The sequence below is a fragment of the Sitophilus oryzae genome, unplaced genomic scaffold, assembly GCF_002938485.1.
Source record: "Sitophilus oryzae breed Bouriz unplaced genomic scaffold, Soryzae_2.0 scaffold_1179_pilon_pilon, whole genome shotgun sequence".
Lineage (NCBI taxonomy): Eukaryota > Metazoa > Arthropoda > Insecta > Coleoptera > Curculionidae > Sitophilus > Sitophilus oryzae.
In genome coordinates, this window is record NW_022145814.1 from 1,952,582 (window position 1) to 1,978,944 (window position 26,363).

At 35.7% G+C, this 26,363-nt stretch overlaps 2 protein-coding genes across 3 annotated transcripts in view; one reads left to right on the forward strand and one right to left on the reverse strand.

The window, feature by feature from the left end:
• The first annotated feature begins 365 nt into the window (after positions 1–365).
• On the forward strand, positions 366–15,257 carry LOC115891295 (translation initiation factor eIF-2B subunit alpha). Its single transcript, XM_030911744.1, has 8 exons — positions 366–578; positions 636–737; positions 968–1,110; positions 1,334–1,450; positions 14,548–14,660; positions 14,718–14,862; positions 14,923–15,048; positions 15,102–15,257. The coding sequence occupies exons 1-8, from the start codon at positions 566–568 to the stop codon at positions 15,252–15,254; spliced, it is 912 nt and encodes a 303-aa protein (XP_030767604.1). The 5' UTR covers positions 366–565; the 3' UTR covers positions 15,255–15,257.
• Positions 15,258–17,144: 1,887 nt separating this feature from the next.
• Positions 17,145–26,363, reverse strand: part of LOC115891281 (tyrosine-protein kinase Fer) — a 169,624-nt gene continuing 160,405 nt past the window's right edge. For both annotated transcript variants that reach the window (XM_030911731.1, XM_030911735.1), the window contains 2 exons: positions 20,591–20,713; positions 17,145–17,661 (listed from right to left, as the gene is read on the reverse strand). In XM_030911731.1, the coding sequence (XP_030767591.1) occupies positions 17,507–17,661; positions 20,591–20,713 (278 nt within the window). In that variant the 3' untranslated portion in view covers positions 17,145–17,506. The remainder of the gene's footprint in view (positions 17,662–20,590; positions 20,714–26,363) is intronic.

The window sequence follows — 26,363 nt, forward strand, 5'->3', positions numbered from 1 at the left end:
CCTAGAAAATCGCTTGTAGTCAAGTTTTCAACCATTTCCAGTTCTCCCATAAGAAGTGTCATCCACCTGTGCGCACTCGTCGAAGCTCATTCTCCCACTTCCATATCTCTGAGTTTAGCCAACATATAGAACTGTCAATAAACAGACAAATATTTAACAAGGATTAATTTAAATGGTGTAAGAACACAATGAACATCTGGGTGATTTTTTATAACTGTTTTATTTATTAAGGCACCTCTTTAGGCACCTAATAAAATTTATAGGTATAAGTAGTAAAAAACAAAACAACTAGTCAAGTATGCCATTGATTATATATCAAACATAATGTCATTTATATTATGTATGTTCTGTGGTCATTTCCATATTTCCAGTTGCATGTCATTTGTCTTGTTGGTTTTGTTTGGAGGTTATATTTATTTTTAAATATTTCTATTAAAATTTAGTATTTTTTAGTATATTAGGAAATAGTGTTTCTTATTGCATATTCAAGTCAGTTTTTAACTTGATTTCTTATTTTTTCTTATTTGGACAATTTTTGCTTTGGGCTAATATTTTTAAAGCTAGTATGGAGGGTGAAAGTATGATTTTTTTCCTATAATATTTGTATATTTGTACGTTAGTAATATAATTTACAGAAGTTCAAGAATATTTCCAAAAAATTACAAATGAAGAAACGGATGTATCTGCTGGCGTAGCTGCTATAAGAACTCTTATGGAAGTTATTAAGCTGTCTCAATGTAATTATTAATTGCCAATTATTTTTTATTGGGTAAATTTATAAAGATTACAATATTACTACTTGAATACGCTAGTAGTAGCCTTTTTACATAATCTATGGAGTTGGAATATGTGTAGAATGAGTTAAAAAATATAAATAGAGAAATCACAAATTTCATCGCACTACAGCAAACAGTTTATTGTAGTTAAACGAATATAATAAAAATATTATAGTTTATATGTTTTACAGCTGAAACAGTTCAAGAATTAGAAACTAACTTAAAGGATGCAATTCATAACATCAAAAATTGTAATGTACCAGTCGCAGCCATTACATCAGGATGTGAGTTATTTCTGAGATTTATTACTCTGGTTGGTATGGATACAGTAGGGGTATGTATTCCATTAGTACATTTTACATTTTTTTAATTTGAATTAAATTATGCAGAAAATATAAAATATGCTTATTATAATATTTCATGTACCTAGTGTTATTTAAGAATTTTATTTTACAAAATTAGTGTTTAGTTTCTCTTAGTTTGTGATTTTTTGTATTAAATTTATTGTCCTGTTCAGTATGTTGTTTATATTCTTCCTAACTGCTTATTTGTTTTAGAGCTTTCGAGATTGCAAACAACTTATGTTAGACCGTGGTAATATTTGCTTAAAGAAATTTGATGAAGCCAGAGGAAAAATCTCCAAATTAGCATCTAAATTTCTAATTGATGGATCTGTAAGTTCTCAACTACTCACTTTTTTTATCAATTTTTTCAAATATAATATATATACAGACTCAAAGTACAGACTGATCTATATTTCTCCAATGAATTTTGAGAGTGACATTTGTAATACTTCATTTTAATTTTTGTCTATCATAAAAGCTAAAAATATATACTTTTTAGCGAATGATGTAGAAAAGCATTACGTTTAATTTTGACTTTACTCACTCTGTATACAGTATGTCCCCCGGATTGTCTTTACAAGAGGAAAAACTTTTTTTTATTGACTTTTTGAGAAAAAAGCATTCTTCATAAAAACGTTTGCTTGTTCTAAATCTTCTGTTCTTAATCCCGTTTATACTTTTCCAAATTTCCATACCGATTTAGAGAAAATTAAAAAAAGCATGAAAATATGGTTGATTTTTTTCTAAAGCTTCATTCAGAACCTTGCAATTAGTGGAGTAAATTAGTGGTTTCAATTAGCGAAGAAGTTTATTTGAATGTAAGCATTCAGAATGTCAAAATTAATGATAGAAATTTTCAATTAGTGAAAAAAGTTAACAAACTCTCAACTTTTCCACTAATTATACTTCAAGAGAGTATTTTACTTTTACGAGGATTGTCATTTTGGCCCTTGCCCTTTTTATCATCTGTCAAGAAAAAAATGTGGTTAGAAATCAAAAGTTTATTGTTTTATAAGTTAAATATTATAGTACGAGAGCTAGCAACGTCTGAAAAACAACTACTTTAAGAAATCTAACTCTTTCTTATATCTTTTACTATGATCTCTGGAACAGCAGGCAGGCCAATGCCTTCTATTAAAAGATCAGCCTACGGGCGAGATTTATGACGTCACGCTAGTTAGATATAACGGATTAATAAATATGTTGTAGAATACATGGAAAACATAATTATTCCTCAGATTTTTGGTTTGTATTTTAAAAATGATATAGTTTAAATGAAATATACATAATATACAGTTAATAACTACAACATATATACCTATTTATAGTAATAAATACTTTGGCAAATAAACTATGAACCATACAAATGCAGCAAATGTTTTACAATGTACAAATAATGTATAGGTACATAAGATAATGGGTAAAATGTAAATATATTTTAAATTTTGGGGTTTGAAAATCGATCTAATTTAACAAAAAACATTTAATATCTACTAATAGTGATGTATTATTATTTGCATTCACAAAATTTATATGTATATTTTGCAAGTATCAATGTTCGAAAAATTATATTTACAAATAATACAATATTATCTAAAAAAAGGCGTCAGCGATGGCTATGAAATGAAGATCGCTGGCATTTTATATGTTAAATTATTCTAAAATTTTTGATTTTCTTTGGATTTTTAGGTTCGGGAAAAACGCTGATTAAGTTTTCATTTGGGTTTTCATTATTTTTATTTGGTTTAAAAAAAACGTTTCGGCTAACTATAGCCTTCACAGTGTTGTGTCATATGAGAAAAATAGTGTCGAATATAATCCAAAAATTACATATACAATATAATTCACACCTCATAATGTTTACTGCAATTAATAAACTAATATAAACTTATCAAAAGATGACCACATATTTTTTAAAATTATTATTCTTAACACTAAAATTATCTACATTGACTATGGAGTACGCAGTAAACATTATGTGCGTGGTGTGAATATTTTATATGCAATTTTTGAATTATATTCGACACTATTTTTTCATATGACACAACACTGATGGAGGCTATAATGTTAGCCGAACCGTTTTTTTTTAAACCAAATAAAAATAATGAAAAACCAAATGAAAAATCAATCAGCGTTTTTTCCGAACCTAAATTACAAGAAAATCAAAAAATTTAGAATATTTAGAATCAAGGTTCAAGAATATCAAATTTTCCAAGATTGTAAAATTCTAGTTAATTATTTTATGTGTACAGTTATTTAGGGAATGGCATCGATGTTCATTTCCAAGCCAACTAGACGCCGATTTTTTTCGATGATACGGTATAATTCTTACGTAAAATGTAAATAACATTAGACCAATTAAAACAAAGAAATATGAATTTCTTAGTATTTTTAGTAACACCTTTATTCTTAAAACTTAATTTTGTATTATGCAAATATACCAATTTTATTGTTATTTTATTCATATTGTATTCAGCCATCACTTAAATATTTGATTTTAATTTGGTATTATAAATAATCAATACTATTCATTAAAAATTACTGAACAAATATATGTTATGCTTAACATACATTATATATTATCAAACAAAAACACATTCTTCTTTTAAACTGTATCAGTCTTGTCTTTACAAAATCTTTTTAAAATTTGAACTCAAAATAATAATCTTTTTTCATGATCTCTAATACACATATTCTTTATTTTTCCCTAGATCATAATACCTACTTACGTGTTTGAATCTATCGAAGCTGAACCAGCAACACTTGGAGTGGAGATTCCACAATATGAATAAAATAAACATAATTGTCCAGTTTTCATTAATACCATCATGGGAGAATATTATTTTTAAATTTATTAAAGATATTTTCAATAAAATTCTCTTGATTTATAACTCGTACCCACTTTTCTTGCTCTTCCGGACACTTTAGGCTGCCTAGTATAATAACTATCCTTAGTAACCATCCTTTCCACCAGGAACACAACAAAGATGAGGCATAGCACCAATAACACACTCCACTTAAGCTTTATTGATGAATTGTTAGAGTCTTAAAAACACACACAAAAATCACGATAAGTAAAAAATGTATGGGCACTTTTAGGTTAAATCACTTGCACAACGTGTAATTTTTAAAATTTCTATTTTTTTGTGCGAAACCGAGAGTGACCATATATCTGGTAGTAGTTTATGTCACTTCAACACCAAAATAATTAGTTTTTTGCACTACAATAATAAATAATACCAAAAATCAAAGAGTTAAAACCAAAAATCAACCGACAAAATATGAAACGGAATCTAACCCAATATCTAAGTATGTACAGCTGATGAAGTAAACAAAAGTCCGCCCGTAGGCTGATCTTTTAATAGAAGGCACTGGGCAGGCCGTCTGGCTGCGTTGCGTTGCGTTCACTACTACACATTGAAAGAAGTTCCTATATGTTTATTTAGTTCTTTAAATACTAGTATTGAATAAAAATCGAAGTCGTGAGAAGTCCAGAGTTCAATACTGGCTCGGAGCAAACTTTTTTTTATTTTATTTTCGTTTATATTCTAATAGTAAAGTATTAAATAATATTGATGATTAACCAAACCAAACCAAAACAATTATTTAATACTTTACTATCAGAATATAAACGAAAATAAAATAATAAAAGTTTACCCCGCGCCGGTATTGAACTCTGGACTTCTCGCTTTATAGGCTGAACGTTTTCGCGCCGCGCTATGGGGACTTGTTCGACTTATATTCAATACTAGAATTTAACGGACTAAATAAAAAATATACGGTAAAATACGGTAGAGTAGATTGACAACTGGGGGCCTCGGTGCAATATTTTCGAGCTGCCCTTTATAAAAAGGTAGACGAATTTGACGCGATTTCTGCGGTTGGCGGAGAAAACATATCTATGCTTGGCATGAATTGGGGACGGATTAAAAGCTAAGTCTGAGAACTAAAAGCCAAGTGTAAATTGTTGTTGAAAATGTTGCTAAAAATTACTGAGACAGCAGAGAAGAGTTAAATAAGGTTCAAACTAGATTAGATAATAAAATATTAATATGTCTCGAAAATCCAAATATTCTTATTATAGACTATAAGATAGCTTTACATCAGAACATATTTATATCCACTGCCTAGGTATTGCCTAGATTTTTTTCGTTTGAGTCATGGCATTATCATACAAGATGCCAAATATAAAAAAGAATAGAGGAAAAGTTTCATGATAAGAAATAAGAACCGCGGTTTAGTCAGTTAAAAACACGTGTACACGAGGAGGCTGCTGCTGTAGCAGAAAAGAAAGAATTTCTTTCTACAATGTGTAAGAAAGTATATATCCGAAAAGCTAAAAGTAATGTATTTCACAGAGGATTGGGTCAGCTGAACTGAATGAATCAGGAAGTCTTAAAGTTTCTCAAAATCGTGACTCAAAATCGTAGCCTATTCAAGATCAAATTACCGTTATCGATAATCAGGGCCGGCGGAAGGAAAATATTGAGACCGGGCGAGTACCATGTCTGGCGCCCCTTCCCCCCCTAATAGTTATTATAACTCTCTCTTTCCTTCAATACTATACTTTAATTACAACTAAGCATATTTATGCTACTTTAACAACAAATTTTTACTTAAAGATACTTCAAAATTCTTCTCTTCGTTCAATCTTAGTCTATACGGTTATTGTTTTTTCTACACCGGGTGTAGTAGAAGTAGTGTAAACATTGGTCTTTACGAAAATTTTGATCAAAACAATTTAATTTTTTTTAAGAAACCGGAGTCAAAAGATATTTTTTGCACGAGCGAAAAACACCCTACTACTAATATTAATAAATAAAATATGTTTCTTCGTTATGGTCATTTTGTTTTTGTGGATTTGGGCCGGTTGCCTGTTTTTCCCGGGCCGGTTTCCACTTCCCCATCCACCCCTGATCGGCAACCAGACGACTCGCACGCTGTTCCAGAGAGCATAGCAAAAAATGATATATTAAAGAGCCAGCTTTCGTAAAATACTTTCTCGAATACGTTGCTAGCTCTTAGACTATCTCCCCAAGTCGAGCACAGCCGTACCATCCTTTTCTCGAAGGTATTAGCGGCACTTTTGACCACGCGACGTTCCGGGACTGTCATTCCAGTCCCGGAACGTCGCACTCCTAACCCATTCACAGAGCCTGTCTCTTGCGAGATTTTTAGGAACGCTAAGTGTCGGTTCTGGGCCCACGAATGGCGAGCCTGCACCAATTTTGGCGAGGGAATCAGCACGTTCATTTCCCTCTAGGCCGACATGTCCCGGTATCCATATTAGCGACACTTTGTTCCTATCTCCCAGTATATTGAGTAGTTTCTTACAATGAAGAATCGTCATAGACGTGCTTTTCGTTGCCTCAAGTGCTTTCAGCGCGGCTTGACTATCCGAAAATATGCATATTGTTTTCCCGGTGTATTGCTGTTCTACCAGCAGTTGCACACAGGTTTCAATAGCATATAGCTCAGCTTGGAAGATCGTGGTGTGTTTTCCAAGACTGTAGTAGATCTCAGTCTTTGGACTGCTGCAGTAAATTCCTGCTCCAGATCCTTTTTCGTTTTTGGATCCGTCCGTGTACCAACACATTTCCGCATGTAGTAAACCGTTTCCCGGCTTATCCCACTCGTCCCTATTCGGAAACAGGACGTTGTAGGTGCGCGTCAAGAGTTGGACTGGTGGTGTAAGATCCGAGATCATTCCGAGAATCTCATCCGACTGTAGTTCTTCTACTAGCCGGTTTTGTATGAACATAATTGTTCCTTGGCTTCCTCGTGCTATATTTAGAAACTTATATGTAGCCCATCTCGCCTCTCTTTCCAAAAGAATTTGAAGAGGAGGTAGGTCGAGTAGGGTTTCCATAGCTTTTGACGGCGTGGAATGGAAGGCACCAGTCACCGCTAAGCATGCTTGTCGTTGTAGTTTCGACAATTTATTCTTTGCCGTTATTTGGTTGGCTTTCTGCCACCAGGCAACTGCACCATACGTGATAATAGGTCTGATGGCCGTCACGTATAGCCAGTACATATTTTTGGGGTTTAATCCCCAGTTTCTACCACAAATTCGGCGGCATGCCCATAGAGCATAGCAAGCCTTTTTTGATGTTTTTTCCAGATGAGAGGTCCAGCTAAGTTTTTTGTCCAGGTTTAATCCCAGATACTTAACTTCCTCCGCAAACGGAATTGTCTCACCAAGAAGAATGGGCGGTTTCAGTTTGTCTGTTTTCCTTCTTCTGGTGAATGGTATGATCACGGTTTTCTGTGGGTTTACACTTAATTGTTCCAGTGTGCACCAGCCGTGAATTGCATCTAGGATTTCCTGTATTTTTGAGGAGATGTCCTCCTCTTTGTGTCCTTTTACTAGGATCACCAGGTCGTCCGCATATGCCTGTGCTTCAACCTCGTATGCATCGATGATTGCCATCAGGTCGTCCGCTAACAGGGTCCACAGAAGAGGAGAGAGAACTCCTCCTTGCGGGCATCCCCTGCCCGGAACAAACCTAACGGACTCACCACTGAGCGAGGTCGTTGCTACTCGATTTTTGAGCATTTGCTCAATCCATTCAGTTATGGTAGCTTCGACTCCTCGTGCTTTCACAGCGCCTAGGAGCGATTGAGGGGTGACATTGTTGAATGCTCCCTCAATATCTAGGAATATCCCTACCGCAATTTCTTTGCGATCAAAGGTACTCTTAATTTCCCCTACCAAATTGTTGAGGGCCAGTTCTGTTGATTTTCCCTGTTGATAAGCATATTGTCGGACATTCAGGGGATTAGACGTAAGAATCCTCCCCCTAATGTGTCCATCCAATATCTTCTCCAGAGTCTTCAGCAGAAATGATGTAAGGCTTATTGGTCGATATGAGCCAGGTTGTAGGTTTTGTTTCCCCACTTTCGGTATGTATACCACCTTTGCTCTCGTCCAGTCAGCTGGCAGGTGTGACCATGCCAGACTTGCCCTAAAAATTCTTAATAAGCGAGGGACGATAATGTTCTCAGCCTTCTGCAATAAGGCCGGAAACACCCCGTCCTCTCCTGGGGATTTGAATGGGTCGAAACTTTCGATCGCCCCTTTAGTCTCCCTATAGGTGATTACTTTCTTCGCTATCTCCCAATCCTCTTTTTTGGGCCGATTTTTACGACGCATGAGTATCGGGGGGGGTAGCTCTTCATCACCTAGTATCAAGCAGCCTGGGAAGTGTTTTTGGGCCAAAATCTCTAGCGTTTCTTTCCTGGACTCTGAAATTGCCGTCGGGGCGCTGTATCGTCCCTAGCTCATTCACTGGTTAGTTAATTAAGAATTAACTCACCTCTGAAGTGGTGTCCGTGCTTCCCCATGCCTCGTTGTGGCCGTTGGCGTTGCATCCTATCACCAGCTGTAGGTTTTTCCTCTTGCAGAAGGAGATTAGTTCTCTCGCTTTCTTTGGAGGAGGTAAATCCGCTGTCTTGTCTCCCGGGAAATATGCTGAGCAGGCAATGAACTCCACTCCTCCACCGCTCCTCCCCGCTGGGATCTTGATATGTACCGCCACCACATCCTGACAGCAAAACCTATAAAGGTTAAAAGAGTGCACGCTCTTTTTTACTAAAATGCATGCCCTAGGTCTGGTTACTCCAGGGGCAGTAATTAGCCTACCCTCTGCGTCCCCAAGGCCACATACGCGGCCTGAGTTAACCCAAGGTTCTTGAATGAAGGCGAGATGCACGTCTTCCTTCTTGAACCTTATGCCAAGGACGTTAGAGGCGGCCTTGGCATGTTGCAGGTTAATTTGTATACATTTAACTGCTGCAGCCATCCCTGCAGCAGTCAAATTTAGGTTTTGCTCCCACCATCAGGTGGCCTACGCCCCCTTTTGGTGGGAAACCTACCTTCGTTTCGCCTGCCTTTCCGGGTGGGTTTGTTCCCACCCGAGTTGCCAGGCTTCTCTACTTTCCGGACGGTTTAGCTTTAGGCCCTTTCATGGCCGGGTTTTTCCGTGCCACTACACTGCCTCTAGCTTTCTCCTCCTGGGTGTTACTAAACCTTGTGGCGTCAGTTTTTCCTCTGGAGGCTGTTGGATTGTTCCCACCATCTCCCGAGGTTGACGCCTTGGTCTGCTCCGTATTGGCTTCGTTCTCCTTATCTCTGGGTCGGAAGGTAATCTGCCCGAACCCAAAGTAGGCCCTGAATCCATTGCGGCGAAGGAGATCCACGGATCTTTCGTCGACCGCAAAGGTCCAGGTTTGTCCCGGCCCTGCATCACTCTGGTGGAGGATTCTCCACTCCTGAGTTAGCAGGCCGATATTCATCCTTCTAAGCCTGGTCCGCACCACATCTCCGCTGAGCCGTTCACCCGGCTCATCATCTGGAATGTAGACTGTACAGACATGGGGTTTGGGTAAATCCCGTCCCCTTACTGCCCTGAGTTCCATGCCCTGCCATGGCGAAAGGTCGTTGACCATCCTTTCTAACCACGCAGCGCTGGTCTCATCGGTACAGACCACAAGCAGCCATCCAGGCCGAATCGAGCAGCCTTGGAAGCGTACTTGTAGCCCCTCCTCAGTAATTGCATCCAGTGCCTTCAAAATGGCAAGTTTCAGCAGCAGGAGTTGCTCGGCGGATAGGCTGTTCTCTGGGTGGTTAGGTCGGATTACTCCAACTCTTATTTCCCCAGCAGCCTCCACGTAGCTTTTTGCGCCCTCCCTACGAGGCTTCTTAGCGCTCTGTTCGGGAGTACTTGCATCCGAGCGGATGCGCTTGCTAGCACTAGGTGCACCAGTGTGAGGTTTGTTCTCCTCCGAGTTGATTTGTATCCCTCCGGAAGAGGTTCCCACTCGTCTGTGCCCTCTGCTTCTCCGCTTGCCGCTGTAGAATCGACTGCAGAGCGGTCTCATAGAGCATTCCGCCCTTGAGAAGTCTTGAGAGGAGCTTTCTTGTCGCTACTCCAAACCTTTTCTTTTTCAGGGATAATTTCTCCATTTGCTTGGAGACCCCGAAAGGAGGTTCACCATCTGCCTTCTTAGGCGAAGGGGATCTTGGCCCCTCTCTTTCCTGATCCGGCTGAGGTGAGTTGCCTGGGGTAGGAATAGTCCCACGCTCCTTTGTTTCCTCCTCCTTGGGAGAAGGATCGAGACGGTTTAATCCATCCTCGTCATTAAGGTTTTTATTTTCTTGGTCCATATAATGATCCCACGAGTAGCAAGGGAAGAAACGACCATCACGGCAGAGCCCCGCAGTACCGTGACTAGGCATTTATGAACTGGGAGGTCGCCCGGTATCCCAGGTTAGTCGCTAGTGGTCAGGATACCCCCTGACCATCCATCTTTTTGGCGCGCACTATACCGTAGGATTTGGGGAGGTTTTTATAGTGGTATCTCATCCACGCGGCTCAGACAGTAAAGCCAAAGCCCCTATGTCTCTCCTAGGAAAGACTTACGGTATAACGGACGTTAAGTCCCGAAGGAGGTCCCGTCCGGCATCGTTTTATGTCTTGGTGCAGTTCCCTGGCCACGACACTACAGCCAGGAACAAGATATTCAGATGCTCCTTAGACCTAGCCAGAGCGCAGGAGGGATCCCCTCGGGTGCCCTGGCCGGGAGCTTCCCCACCAACGTCAAGGTCTCGCATCTCATAGGGGAAGCTTTAAACTTATAACCAAAGGAAAAAATGAAAAATCTCGAAATATCGTTATGGATTAAAAGTTCGCTGTCTAGCCGCTACCTGTAACTGGCTTTCCAATCGAGAAAAAGGTAGAAAACTAGAATTAATCGGAGCGGTTTCTTCTGATTTTATTTATAAATCAATGTACCAACAACAACTTAAGGATTATGATTTTTTTCTAGTCAGACTTTAAGTTGTAATGAAGTCCCTATTTATTTTTTTAGTTTAATATGTTAAATGCCAGGCTTGAACATATATCGAGCAAGGCTTGATAGCGCGGTGCGAAACTTCAATTTATTTTATTTAGTTTCTCTTTTAGCACATATTCAACAATTTTGTTATAAATTGTTAGTATCAATATTAGTTATCTTTATTTCTTTAATAATTATAATGACTTGGCAATTGCACGGTATGATATTCTATAGTAATTAAAAAACTTTATTCTTCAGTGCACCGTTTAGATTTACTTAGTAATCGAAATAGTAGATTATTCTTTTTTATAATTATGGCGCCGTGCATGCAATTGCCAAGTCATTATACTTATTATAGAAATAAAGATGACTAATATTGATACTAACAATTTATAACAAAATTGTTGAATAGGTGCTTAAAGAGAGACTAAATAAAATAAACTGACTTGGTTTCACATGAGATCTCACAATGTTTTATAGCGGAGGAATTATGTTGCGAGACTTGGCATTTGTTTTTGAATGGATTAGGTTTTCTCTATGGATACAACTGATCACCGCAAGTTATTGCTGGGATATTCTATTAATTTTAATTGTGTTTTTTAGACATTGTGAATGATCCTAAACTAAAATGTATAAAGTGTACTTAAAGCCATTAATCTATTCTAATTGCGAGGTACTGAATGAAGCTGCAAAGTATCTACATTTTATTATGTGATTTGCTAAATATAGTAGTCTTTGTTAGAGAGCGTATACTGATAAGTATAACAAAATGGGCGCGTAAAAATAGCACTAGCCAATAAGAAGCCGTTATGCGCATGGCTAGCGCGTGACAACGAAAAGAGCAAGAATCGCCACCAATCAGGTTGATTCAATCCGGGATGATTAAGTTTCTCAACGTTGCCAGCTTCCCTAAAGACGATGATATCTGTAGAAAAAAATGTGTGTGCACTATGTGCGCATATTTGAAGTGAAACTTTTTATTAACATCTATTAAATTGAAGGATTAGAAAGGACATATTTTTAAAAAGTGTAGTTTGAAATATTGAAAAAGTAATAAATTAAAAATTAATAAATAATTTGATTCACATGACCGTCTCTCCGTCTGAGGACTCCATTCGGGTACCAAACTCCACGTGCCGAGTTTGGTTTCAATCGACCCATAATTAAGAAAAATCCTGATGCTTTCGTCCATTTAGAGACATCGCATCGGTTCCAAACGTCAAGGGCGTGATCCTGTAGCCCGTCCCCAATTATGCCGAAATCGACACACATTTTTCTTCAATATAAAATCCTTAGTCCTACCCTGATGAAGATGTAAACGAAACGTCGTATCCAACTTTGCAGGGTGGGACCGTGTGCAACTTCGCTCACATAGCCTACCCACCAAATTTGGTTGCGATCGGACGACATCAACTTTTGACGTTTCTTACGTCAAAACTAACTGTCACAGTGACACGTGTCGTACACGGTCAAGTTGGCCTTGGTCCAATCTAGCAACATACTACAGTTTATTTAAAACTGAAGATTTTTTGCCATTGATGATGGGGGTTCAGGGTGCATCCACATTATCCTAGAAAAAGCGGATTGGCGTATCGGCGTAACGACTAACGACCTTGAAACGATTTCCAGTAATTCCATTGGCTGAAATTTTTGACAGATGAATTTGACAGATAAAATTTCTGACAGATGCATTTTTCAGACAATAGAATTGCTGGAAATCGATTCAAGGTCGTTACGCCGATACGCGCGCCGTTCCGCTTTTTCTAGGGTAATGTGGACGCACCCTCATAGCGCATGAAACATCGTTAAAATATCATGAAAAGATCCATTTCATCTACACTCCAAGTTTCAGCCACCCAGCTCACATACGATGTTGATTCTTACCACTTTTTCGATCGTTACCACTTTTTGCCTCACGTGTCATCTCGCTAGCTCATGTGTCAGCGCGCGTAAAGAAGTTTCACTTCAATATTTTTACCTTTTATAACAGATAGAATGAAGGAAATTAGTTAATACAGGGTGGTCCGAATTGTATTCCGGAAACTTCGGCAGCATATTCTGCAGATAAAAATAAGTAAAAAGTTCGTATAAATGCATGTTCTAAAATGCTTAGTTTCGGAGATACAGGGTGTAGAAGTTTCATTTTTATTTTAATTTTTTTTAAATAATTCCCTGAAGTAACGTCAATAATTGATTGAAAATTGGTATCTGGGAGTTTTTTGACATGAGAAATTTGATTTTGATGTCAATATGACTCTTACTTGTAGAGGGCGCCACCTGCATATCTTTTAACTGGTTCGAAGACCAATAACTTTTCATCCATACCTGTATAAAACTACTGAGTAAAAAATATACATTTACAACGTTTTTTTTCGTAAAAATGTCTCTTGGTAAAAATCGCTACGAATAATGGTTCTCGAGATATTTGGAATCTAAATTATTAATACCTGTCATCATTGACATACAGTAAACATGTTGACTAAATAGTTATTAGATTGAAATCATAAATATGAAATGTTTTTGTCCAAAAGTCCGACAGAAACTGTTTTATCATAATTTTTTGAAGAAAAATTTGTGATTAATTAAAAAAAAATAAAAAGTTTCCAAATCTATCATTTCAGTCAAATAACTATCTACTCAACATGTTTAGTTTTTGTCAATAATGACATGTATTGACTATTTTTATTCTAAATATCTTGAGAACGGTTGCTTGTAGCGAATTTTACCAAGAAACCATTTTTGCGTAAAAAACGTCGCAAATGTATATTTTTATACTCATTAGTTCTATACAGGTACGAACGAAAAGTTATTATTCTTCAAACCGGTTAATAAATATGTAGGTGGTGCCCTCTACAAGTACGAGTCATATTGACATCAAAATCAAATTTTTCATGTCAAAAAACTCCCAGATACCAATTTTCATCCAATTATTGATGTTACTTCAGAGATTATTGGAAAAAAAATTAAATAAAAATAAAACTTCTACGCCCTGTATCTTCGAAACTAAGTATTTTCGGACACACATTTATACGAACTTGTTCACTTATTTTTATCTGTAGAATAAGCTTCCGAAGTTTCCGGAATACAGTTCGGACCATCCTGGATATATCTAACAAGAACTACGTTAAAATACTTATTAGACATTTTTTACTTATTATAGCATATACGGTAAATTTCATAGGTAATATCTGTGGGTGATAGGTAATATCTGTGGTGTTCATAGGTAATATCTGTGTCAAGTGATTTTATTTTTGTATTATTAAAATGATAACATCAATTTTTTATGACTGCTTAATTTCCTTTTGTCAGATAATAGTATACTTTATACCGTATGATCGAATAAAAACGGCGTCAGCGATGGCTCTGAAATAAAGATCGCTGTCATTTTATATGTAAATTTATATGGGAAATGTCATCGATCGTCATTTCCCAGCCAACTGGACGCCGTTTTTTTTTCGATTATACGGTATAATGTTTTTATTTTTAAGAACATTGGTAAACTGTTTTTCTTGAAATTTGGTACTCTTCACATATTTTAATGCTAAATCGGTATAATATCAGATAACACTGAAAGTTTCTTTTTTTTATAGAAAGTCTTAACACATTCACGGTCTAGGGTGGTGTTACAAACATTATATCACGCTCATAAACAGAACAAACGTTTTGAAGTTTTTGTTACAACATCTGCGCCTGATAATTCAGGGTGAGTTTTAGCATTTGTAATATTTATTTAATCTTGTTAGTAATCATATACTTTTAGTCGCCAAATGTGTAAAGAACTTCAAAACATAGGAATACCCTGTACACTCATTTTAGATTCTGCAATAGGTTACGTAATGGAACAGATAGATTTTATTATGGTAGGTGCAGAAGGAGTTGTAGAAAGTGGTGGTATTGTAAATAAGGTGATTGTTCATAACGTTTACATTATTATCTTCATTAATCAAAGTATAATTCGATTATAGATAGGAAGTTACACTATGGCGGTATGCGCGAAAGAAATGAAGAAACCATTTTATGTGTTAACTGAGAGTTTTAAATTTACTAGATTATTTCCTTTAAATCAGCAAGATTTGCCAGCTGAATATAAAGTAAGCAGTATTTAATGTTTTATTTGTGTCTTAATAATTATACTTTTTTTTAGTATACTACCAAAGTAAGAGAATCCGTGGATCTTAAAAATGCACATCCTTATGTTGATTACACGCCTCCTTCCTATATCACTTTACTTTTTACTGATATTGGTATCTTGACGCCATCTGCTGTAAGTGACGAATTAATAAATTTGTATTTATAATTAGGTGTGGATATTTTATTTCCTAAATAAACTAATCAAAGCGAATTAGGGATCACATTATGTGTATCTGTATTTACTATGTTTATAGACCGATCTCTGTATATTTATAGCAGCATATCATCAGAACAATTTTTTTTCATACATAAATTGATACAAAAGCAAAATTATTTCCCGTCATAAAAAAATAACAATAAAGACGCACTCGAAGATGCCTATATTCCATAAAATCAGTTTCTTAATTAGTGTAATTTTGCCTTCTTGATCGTCAAAATTGGTGTTAAATATGGCAAATTTTGATGTTTTGGGAAGACCAAAGGTTGTTATAAGGTGTTTAAATACTGAAGAAGTCATCAGAGCCACAACTTTATTGCAGGAGGGTCGGTCACAACTTTTTCATTTTACACAATCGGTCATTTCCAGAGTATTGAATCGTCACAGAGAATATGGTTTTGTTGTCCTCAGACCATATCCTCAACGAGTAAGGCGGACAACGAGGCGGGAAAATCGGTTTCATGTTCAAGCCGCTTTCGTGAAAGAACATTTAGAGCAAGAAATCTACAAAATCTTCTTACGATCGCCACAGGAACTCGAATTTCAACTCATACTGTAAGAAATAGGCTGAGTGAAGTTGACATTTGATGAAGGCGAGCATCTGTTGTGCCGCATTTAACTGCTAACATCGTAGGGCACTAACGATATTATATTGTGCCGAATTTAACCGGTAATCATCGTAGGACACGAACGATATTTGCTCAAGAACATCTTCACTGGGGCGTGGATCAGTTGAGGATGGTGGAGGCCCGTCCTTTTTACGGACGAGTCCCGTTTTCGACTAAGTCATAATAATGCCCGGTGGAGGGTATAGAGAAGACCGAATGAACGGTATCTGGACACAGCAGTCAGAGAAGCGATTCATTTTGGTGGAGGTTCCGTCATGGTATTGGGAGGTATAACTTTAAATGGGAGTACGGACTTGCATGTGTTTCTAGACGGCATAATTAATGCTGAACGATACAGAGATGAGAGCAAATGAAAGAAATGGTCAAGATCTGCATGGTCAAGAATTCATCTTACAACAGAATAATGCTAGACCTCATACTGTAAGAGTAGTTACTCGATACCTTGAAGAGTCCAATATCACAATTTAAGAGTGGAAATACCAACGGGGGTAAGTGCTAAAATTATTTTTTTCGAGATAAATGAGAAAAACACAGTAGAACTGAAGCTAATAAAACACGCTTTCGCTTGGCACTTGTAACTTTTGTTAGGACATGCAGCACAGTATTTGTTACGTTTCTAATACAATAACTTAATATTGAAAAATTTGGCTCCTTTGGTATTTCCACTCTTCAATTATGGATTGGCCTGCTAATAGCCCTGATCTCAATTCCATTGAGCACCTTTTGGACCTAAGAAAGAGAAGACAACAAAGTCGTCCACAAAGTCGTCCACAAGCACCAGATCTTCAAACTTTGGGAGAAAATCTTCGAGAGGGGTGGAGCGTTCTTCCTCAAGAGATTATTCTATGGCAAATCGTTGTGCAGAAGTGCATAGAAATCGCGGAGGACACACATATTAGGAAAAATATTATTTCTGTTGACAATTAAGATAAAATTGTTTAGCATTGTTTTCGATACATATAGTAGTCATTCATAACATTATAAAAATACAATTTTCAGTAGTTTGACAACTTTTTTCATCATGAACACCAAGGTGCATACACTACATTCAAACTTAATTCTTAAGGAACATATTGCTAAGTTTATATGTTTAAATAAATAATATAATTTCTTTGTTTAAACGAAATTTATCAAAGTGATCCCTAATTCGTTTTGATTAGTTTAGGTTAAATTCGTTCCAAGGAATAAATTTAAAATTATACAAAGCAAATAGTGGAAATATTGTTTATTAAAATAAAGTAATTAATAATCACAGTAAAAACAACTGGACATGCACTCAACATACAATTATTATTTTACACCAAACATATAAAAAGTAATATGGATACATTTGTAACAGTAACAACAAACTTGAGATACTCACATGGGGTTGATTGAGTCAGTTGTGTCAAAAATAAACAGACTATAAACGAACTTAGTATTTAAACTTAATATAATAAAGAACAGTACGACACTGAACCCCATGGCAATTTATTTTTTTATTTAACTCTTATTTATTTTTTACATTTTAGACTTACTTCACTATATGGACAAAAAATCACAGATTTATATAAAAGTTGTATTTTAGCAATTTTAGCAAAACGTTGCCCGATATGCGCTGCAAAGTGTCTCGACGACCGTATAAACTTGTTCGAAGTTTGGTCGATTTTCGGGCTTGTATTCCCAACATCTTAACATTAATCGGTACATTTCGTCGGGTGTATTTTCCGGTGCTGGCATTCTGTAACCTAAAAATGTAAAATAATTATTTTAAAAGAAGTTCATTAAGCAATGACGATTGTTTTCTGGTGAAATGCCGGGTCCAGACCAAGATGACAAAAAATAAACACGATTTTGAGACAAAAACAAGACAAATTTGTCACAAAAAATGGAAACTTCTGACAAGACAAACTTGAGACAAATTGTCCACACCGCAATGACAAAAGTACAAAAAAGTCAAAAGTTTAGTTATTGCGAATGAGTTTTATTAACCATGTGTGATTTCACTGGTCTCCTACTGTTGGCAGCACACGCCATCCACACTGCGCCGACAACTTGTCGCAAAATATACGGACAAAACATAGACACTTTGATCTTTACCGACTCGAGACGGGACATTGAAAAGTCTCCAAATTTTGAAACAAAACAAAAAAGGAGACAAAAATGTCGCAGAAATGTATTGGATTTGTCATAAAACATGAATGTTTCTATCTTGTCACTGTTTTGTCTGCTTGGTCTGGACCCGGCATAATATCTCGGATTTTACCGCTTTAATAAAACAAAAAAAATTGGCGCCGGGAGGCACGTATAGCCGCCCATAAAAGTATTTTTCCAATTTTTTTATCTCAAAAACTGACTGATTTTGATGTTATTACAAATGCAATGCAAATATTATTCCTAATCTTAAATTGAAAACAGCGTTTCGCTAGCTACTGTAATTTTGGAGTTATTTTTTAAAATTGTTAACCCTATCCCATACCCTCTTATCAATCCCCCCACCCCCACCAAAAACTAATGGTCAGATTCTCGGGTGCCACAGTATTTTTGTGCCAAATTTGGTTAAAATCGGTTTAGCGGTTTTTGAGTTATCGTGTTACAAACGGACAGACAGACAGACGCCATGAAAATATTATGTATTTGGTCATTTATGACCCAAATAACTAATTTTGAGTGAAATTAAAAAAACTTTTTTTTAATTTTTTGCCTTTTTGCCGATCTTAATAGCCTACCATACCTGTTGGTATGGTCGGCTAATAAATAGGTAGTGGATAGAAATGTGTTTTGTGGTACACGCTACATTCCGATCATTATTTTGATATTTAAAACGAGTAATTTTCTATTATTTGTTATAATTTAATTTTTCATTTCTTAGTCCTAAACCTCATTTACTACGTCATTTCATATGTATGTTAAACTTTATTTACTTTTTCTGTTAAACCATTCAAAAAAACAAAGAATTAATTTTGAAATATACTCATACGTTTTATTTATTAAAAAATTACCAATTTTGACTGATTTGAAAAACGCTGTTCTACAATATTGAAAACAGATATATGAGAAGAACTATGTTTTTATTGATAGCTAATTTCGATAAGTATAATTGAGATTTTTTTCTTATATGAATACAATCATCAACTGATCAAAATGTTGGTTAATCTATATCGATACTAATCAAGTGGATTTTGACTTTCACAATTAAGAAAAATCTAATGGAATTTCATATACTATCCCGTTTTGCTTGCAATTCGGATAGTGCTAGGAGGGGTTGCAACATTTTCTAAATCACCCTATAGATACCATGGAAACTAAATCAGCCATATGACAATTTTGTTTGTGGCCTCTTTGGTATCATAAAAAAGTAAAGTCTGTCTAATGAGAGATACATATGACTATGACAGTTGTCTGTCATTTTAATTAACAAGCAATCTGGGTAAACTTTAGCTATAGTTTGTGAAAACCGTAGGGTTCTGTCTTGTCTAATAAGGGAGAAAACAAAATATTTTCATGGATTTTAGACATTTCTGTGTACTATTTTAAATGGACACTTATTTACATTAGGAGTGGAAAATGTTTTGAGTTATTAAAATCAGAATATCATGGTAATCATGGTAAATTGGAGGATTATCGTCTTAAGAGAAAGCCTTCTTCGTTTATTAATTTCAAATGTGTATATTCAACCATGGTCACTTGGAAAATATCGAAACAACGCCATGTAATATAGCTGTTACGGTTAAGGTCCGATGTCCGGTTAATGTCGACATTACCCGGTTAATCTCGAGAATAACACACAACAAAACAACCAAAAACATATCCTAACCCAAACATTAACATGTTAATGTCGACATTAACCGGACATCGGACTTTAACCGTAACATAGCCACTATAGTCTGTGAAACGAATAACTTTGAATTTGACAGTTCCCGCGGGCTTTTCTAGTGTTAATTTTATTAGGTTAGCAACTTGCGGCCATGCATTTTTCTTTGTTGTCTGATATTTAGAAATGTCAAAAGCTGATGACATTTTACTTTTGACAGTTATGACATTTCGTGTTGATTTTTGCAAGAAGAGGAAGAACTGTCACTGTTTTATTATTTTCCTTTTCTATTTCACGAAAGTAAAAAGAATTACCTATCTGATTCGTTCAGGCACTCAATTTAAAGAATATCAGTAAATTTTTTGATAGAGGGATTTTATATTTGTCATGTTGGTAAAAACTATAGCAAATAGACTATAACAAAATCATTATGGTACAATGGTACAATTATGATTTTATGATCCATGATTTTTTATTTATTTATATATGATCCACGAGTAGAGAAAAAACAGCTTTTTTACACTCGGTTAAACAGTGATATCAACATTTTGAATGTAAAAATATTTAATCTAAAAAAAATTAAAAGAATGTAACAATATTTAATCTAAATCTTGTCAAAAATAAAATATTAAACGTTTTATTTTTGACAACAGAAAAAAGTGGCCTGCATCCAGAAGGGGCGTCATAGGTTGAGAAATGTGTATCAACATTCCTCAATTAGGAAAATCTATGAGATAATTAGTATTTTCGAATTTGCGGTCTGCTTGACCGCCCTAGTCTTTGGTAAAGTTTTTACCGCAAGTAAATATTTTCCCAGATATGGCCGAGAGAGAACACAACAATCTACAATTTTTTTTACTTACCGCCGTCAATTTTTTCTCTGGCTTTCGAATTGTTCATGCCGCTATAAGGAGTTCCTCCTCTTGAAAATATTTCCCAACATAGGATACCATAACTCCAAACATCACATAGAGACGTATATTTTCCTAAAAACATTTTATTTTAAGATAATTTATTATGTTTTTTTTATCATAGAAGTTGAAATATATTGAATAAACTGCGAATATAATAAATTGTTTTTTATGCATTTATACACATACAAGGATCGGCAATAGTGCGTAGGACATCTGTAGCTCCTAGAATAAAAAACTTGGGAATTTTGTTTAAGTGCAAACATAAAGTATGTACTGGGAAGTATTTCAGGAAAATATTTTAACTTCTATAGGGTGGCTCAAAAAAGTGTGAGTGGATCTGGATGATTTTTTTTAATGGAACACCCGGTATATTATTGCATTTTTGACTTCCTTTCAGATCTTTTTACGTAATCCTAAGACATGAGTAAATATATTTCGAGAAATTCAGAGATATTAATAAATAAGTAAGAATTATATATTTTCAGCCTTTCTTAAAAAAATATTAATAATACAAGAACTGTCCTGAAATCAAAACTATATTATAGGTATTTGCTTTAGATGGTACTGTTTGTTAGCTGTACTTACTTTGCTATAAATATGGAAATCGTAAATCATACGAGATGTTCAAAATTCTACCCCAAACTTTCTAAAATATAAAATATGTTTTCTTCGTTTTTTAAATGGAGACTTTTTCAATATATAGATGGAGAATTAAAAAATAAACATTTTTTGTATTTAGAGTATTTCAAAATTTTTAACTGTTCCGCAGATCAGCCACTTAATGATTTTTCTCTCCTATTTTACCATTGAAAGCGCCATATGAAGTACTACTGCGAGTATCTGCAAAACTGTCAAAAATTTTGAAATACAAAAAATGTTTATTTTTAAACTCTGCATCTAATAAAAAAGTAATATACAGGGTGTTCCATTTAAAAAAAATGAAGAAAAATTATTTTATATTTTAGAAAGTTTGGCGTAGAATATTGAACATCCTGTATGATTTACGATTACCATATTTATAGCAAAGAAAGAACAGATCATCTAAAGTAAATAACTAATATAGTATGGATTTCAAAACAGTTCTTGTATTTTTAATTTTTTTAAGAAAGGCTGAAAAATATATATTCTTGATTTATTTGTTAATATCTCTGAAACTATTGAAATATATTTACTCATATCTTAGGATTATGTAAAGTGATCTGAAAGGAAGCCAAAAATTCAATAATATACAAGGTATTTCATTAAAAAAAACATCCAGATCCACTCATACTTTTTGAGCCACCCTATAGAAGTTAAAATATTTTCCTGAAATACATTCTGGTACGTATTTTAGGTTTGCACTTAAACAATATTCTCAAGTTTTTTTATTATAGGAGCTATGCCCAACGCACTGTGGTGAACCGATATGTTTGCAAATAGGAATAAATAATTAAAAATAATTAATTACATACAAGGTCAAGCTTTCTTTATAATCTGCAAAGTCCAGTAAGTAAAAAATTCGTCACACGCTGAGAGAAAAATCCAGCGCTGCGTTAAGCGAAGACGTAACGATTCCCTCAATGTGTCAAGCTGTGTGTAAAATAGAAAACAAATTTCTTGCAGTATAGGTATATAATAAAATTATATAAGTATTCTTGCCACTTAACTGCTGAGATAAAGTGCTGTGTGTAAAGCCACCTTACGAAACGTATCAAGGGTTACGACTCAGCACATATTTATCGAACCACGTGTCGATACTCCGCAAGGATTGTTAGTGGCTAGAAGCTTGTGTAAAGTAGGACAAACCGTTCCTGTTAGAACATTGAATCTGACTGAAGAAAGTATTGTATTAAAACGTAAATCTGTCATTGCTAATGCTATTGAAGCCGAAGAGGACGACTCAGAAAGTCACGGAGAACACCAGATACGAAATATAGACATAAAGAATGTAAGAGAAATTCTACAGGCATTACGACTAGAAAACCCCGTAAACCGAGAGGAAGAACAGCTACAGAATCTTATTTTGGAGTATATTGATATATTCAAACCCCTGATCAGAAACTAATTTGCACCACAAACGTTATGCATCGTGTTATTACAGAAGAAGTGCCGCCTATTTTAAAAAGACCCTATCGAGTACCATATCAAAGACAAGAAATTATGAGAAAAGAAATTCAAAAACTTCTAGATGACGGAATCATAGTGGAAAGTCAATCTCCATGGAGTTTTCCTGCAATTTTATTGGAAAAGAAAAGACCCCCAGGAGAGCAAGCGCAATATAGGCTAGTAATCAATTATAGAGACTTAAATACTATTATAAAAACGGATTATTTTCCCCTATACAAGAAACCATCGAGAAATTGCCAGGATCCAGTTTATTTTCCACCATGGATTTAGCGTCTGGATATTTCTAAGTGCCACTACATCCAGAAGACCAAGAGAAAACTGCGTTTTCAACTCTGGATAATCATTACCAGTTTCAACGTATGGCTATGGGACTAAAGAACGCCCCTGCCACCTGGAGTCGCATGATGACGCACATACTAGGAAAACTCCCCTACAAGGAATGTCTCGTATACCTTGATGATGTCATTGTGTTCTCTAGCGATATAAAGAGCCATTTAGACCGGTTACGTCATGTTTTTGAAAAATTAAGGGCCAGCCATCTAAAAATAAAAACCGCTCAACATTTGGGCATTACGACGAGCTGCAACTGATATTGGCCAAAAGACTACTTTTATGAACTTCTGGACCCGTATTTATATGCAAAATTTTGCCACTACTCTCGAAGAATCTATTGTCCCCACCGTTTTTTAGGATGGCTACGTGCGTTTTAACTGGAGCATTTTTTCTAATATGAAATTTTGTTTACTGACCTCGAAATGAGGCCAACGTTCGACGGTTCCTGGGATTTTTCTCTCAGCGTGTGACGATTTTTTTACTTACTGGACTTTGCAGATTATAAAGGAAGGTTGAACTTGTATGTAATTAATTATTTTTAATTATTTATTCCTATTTGCAAAAATATCGGTTCACCACATCACTCCCTATCCCACAAGACGAAATTATCTTTTAATAAGTTCATTTCGGCTAGACTGAAGTGCGATAACAGTATTTGGTTGTTTCGATAAAATATAGGTGACAGTGTCATACCAGCGTATTGAAGAAAAATAATCTTTTTTATAGACTTGGTGCATGTCGAATACCGGGCCTTTACCGCATCGTGGGCCCAGTGGGAGGGACGCCGCCTTCCAATCACCTGCGCGTGTGCCAGATGCCAACAGGCACCCACTTCGCTGTACCAACCCTACTTCTACTGGAACCTGTTATAATCAATTGGTGTGCCTAGTTGTACGTGCGGCGCACGTACAACACGTCGTGCGCTGTGAGTAGAATGAAATACCAATACAACCCCCACACCATGCCCCCGTCCCCGTCCCCTCAGCCTCAGCCGTTCTACAAACACTACGCCAGCCCCAAATGAATTATTCGTCCGACCACCGACACCCGAGGTCGCACGTGCGTCCAGGCCTATCGGACATGGGCGTCACGCACCAGAAATGAATCTCCCGCAGCCTGGACCATCCGGCGTCAGGAGGCGAAGGGCTCTCCCAATGGCGAGTCATAGAAAGCATTTTCAAAAGAGGATCGGGCATAAGATATGCCGACGATTACATCGGAGAGTGGATGTATAGGACCAGCGACTTATCCGAAGTTGACAGTCGAGCGGCTCGGTTCGAAATATTCTGCCGAGATATTGCCAGAGCGTATCTCGGACCCGGACGGCGCCCGATGTCCGCAAATATTATAGAATGCGATTGCCACGAGTGCGAGCCGATATGAGAGTGCGAGTAAGATTTTTTTTATCTATTTTTTAAAGACGTCTTTCAAAAACTTTTTTCGCAAAATCATAGGTAGAATGGTCCCAATTAAAGAAAAGGCCAGGAGCGTCATTAATAGGGCTATGATGGATTTTACCTATCGATAAGTATCGTAATTCCCTATCAATATATTTTAGTTAACGATATGTCGATAATTATCGATATATCGATAATTTTGAAGTCACCTATTGTTATTCGCAATAATATCGATGTTACCGATATATCGAAAAAAACATCCCGTCCGTAGTCATTAATATTTTTTTTATATTTTGTCGATGAACGCCTCCTCGACGTTATATAGAAAACCCGCAAGGGCTGCTGCAGGACGAGGAGCAGCCATAGTGCGAAGACCGTAGTGAATCGGGCGAACAAATAAAAGAGTTAGTGCCGGTTATCTATGTTAGTTATTAGTATTATAGAAAGTGTTTATAGATCATAATCTCAAATGTAGTGGAACTTAAAAAAAATATATAATAATGTGTTTGTTAACGTAAGGCATATTGGAATTTTGTTTATGTAATTTTGTTTATGTAAATTAATATATTATATACTCATATTATCTTGGAGTGTTTTATCTTGATTACACTTTTACTAAAATAAATGTTTAACACTGATGTTAATTTAGAAAACTCTTACTTCAACTCATGTAAAACCACTCTCCTCAACATAAAAAAACGATTATTTTTCTTCAATACGCTGGTATGACACTGTCACCTATATTTTATCGAAACAACCAAATACTGTTGTCGCACTTCAGTCTAGCCGAAATGAACATATTAAAAGATAATTTCGTCTTGTGGGATAGGGAGTGATGTGGTGAACCGATATTTTTGCAAGTTGGAATAAATAATTAAAAATATTTTTTTTTATTTTCTTGGGATTTAGGTTCGGGAAAACTGATTAAGTTTTCATTTGGTTTTTCATATCTTTATTTCATTTTTAAAGGAAAAACAAATGTTTCGAACAAAATAAAAACAAAACATTACAGCCAAGGATTAAAAATAATTAATTACATACAAGTCCAGTAAGTAAAAAAATCGTCACACGCTGAGAGAAAAATCCCAGCAACCGTCGAATGTTGGCCTCATTTCGAGGTCATTAAACAAAAAACGGTGGGGACAATACATTCTTCGAGAGTAGTGGCAAGATTTTGCATATAAATACGGGTCCAGAAGTTCATAAAAGTAGTCTTTGGCCAATATCAGTTGCAGCTCGTCGTAATGCCCAAATGTTGACCGGTTTTTATTTTTATTTTTTTAATTTTTAATAAGTGAATATTCAAGTCGGGACTTGAATATTCACTTATTAAAAATATTCGGTCGGAATTTAGCAAAAAAAATTAAACATAAACTATTAGGTCGGGACTTGGACAACTAATAAAAGTGTTTAATCGGGAAAAACATCGCGAGAAAAATTTAAGTGCTTTTCGAGTATTAAACCTGAAAGCAGAAATGATACTTGTGTGTTATAAAAGTGACTGTATTTCTTTTTTTTTTTCGGAAACGAAACTATAACTGAATGATCCAAGAACTTATGTAATAATCGATTTTAAATTACCTATAACATTTAAAAAAAGGCATTTAATACTGGTGGTTTAGTTTAATAAATATTTTGTATAAACATACTCCAGGGTTTTTCTGTGATAAGCAAAGAGGTATAAAATACCTGATAAATAAGCTCCCTTTTTAACAAGCCAAATTAGTAGAAGAGCAGGAACCCAATAATGGACTCATCTGGTGGAAGATAAGAAGAAGAGTGTTTTTTGTAGACGCCAATGGGGGAATTGGGCGAAAATAAAGTAAGTGAATATTATTTTCTGGGCCCAAAATTGAGGGCGGTCGCTACAGCACTATTGCCGCGCG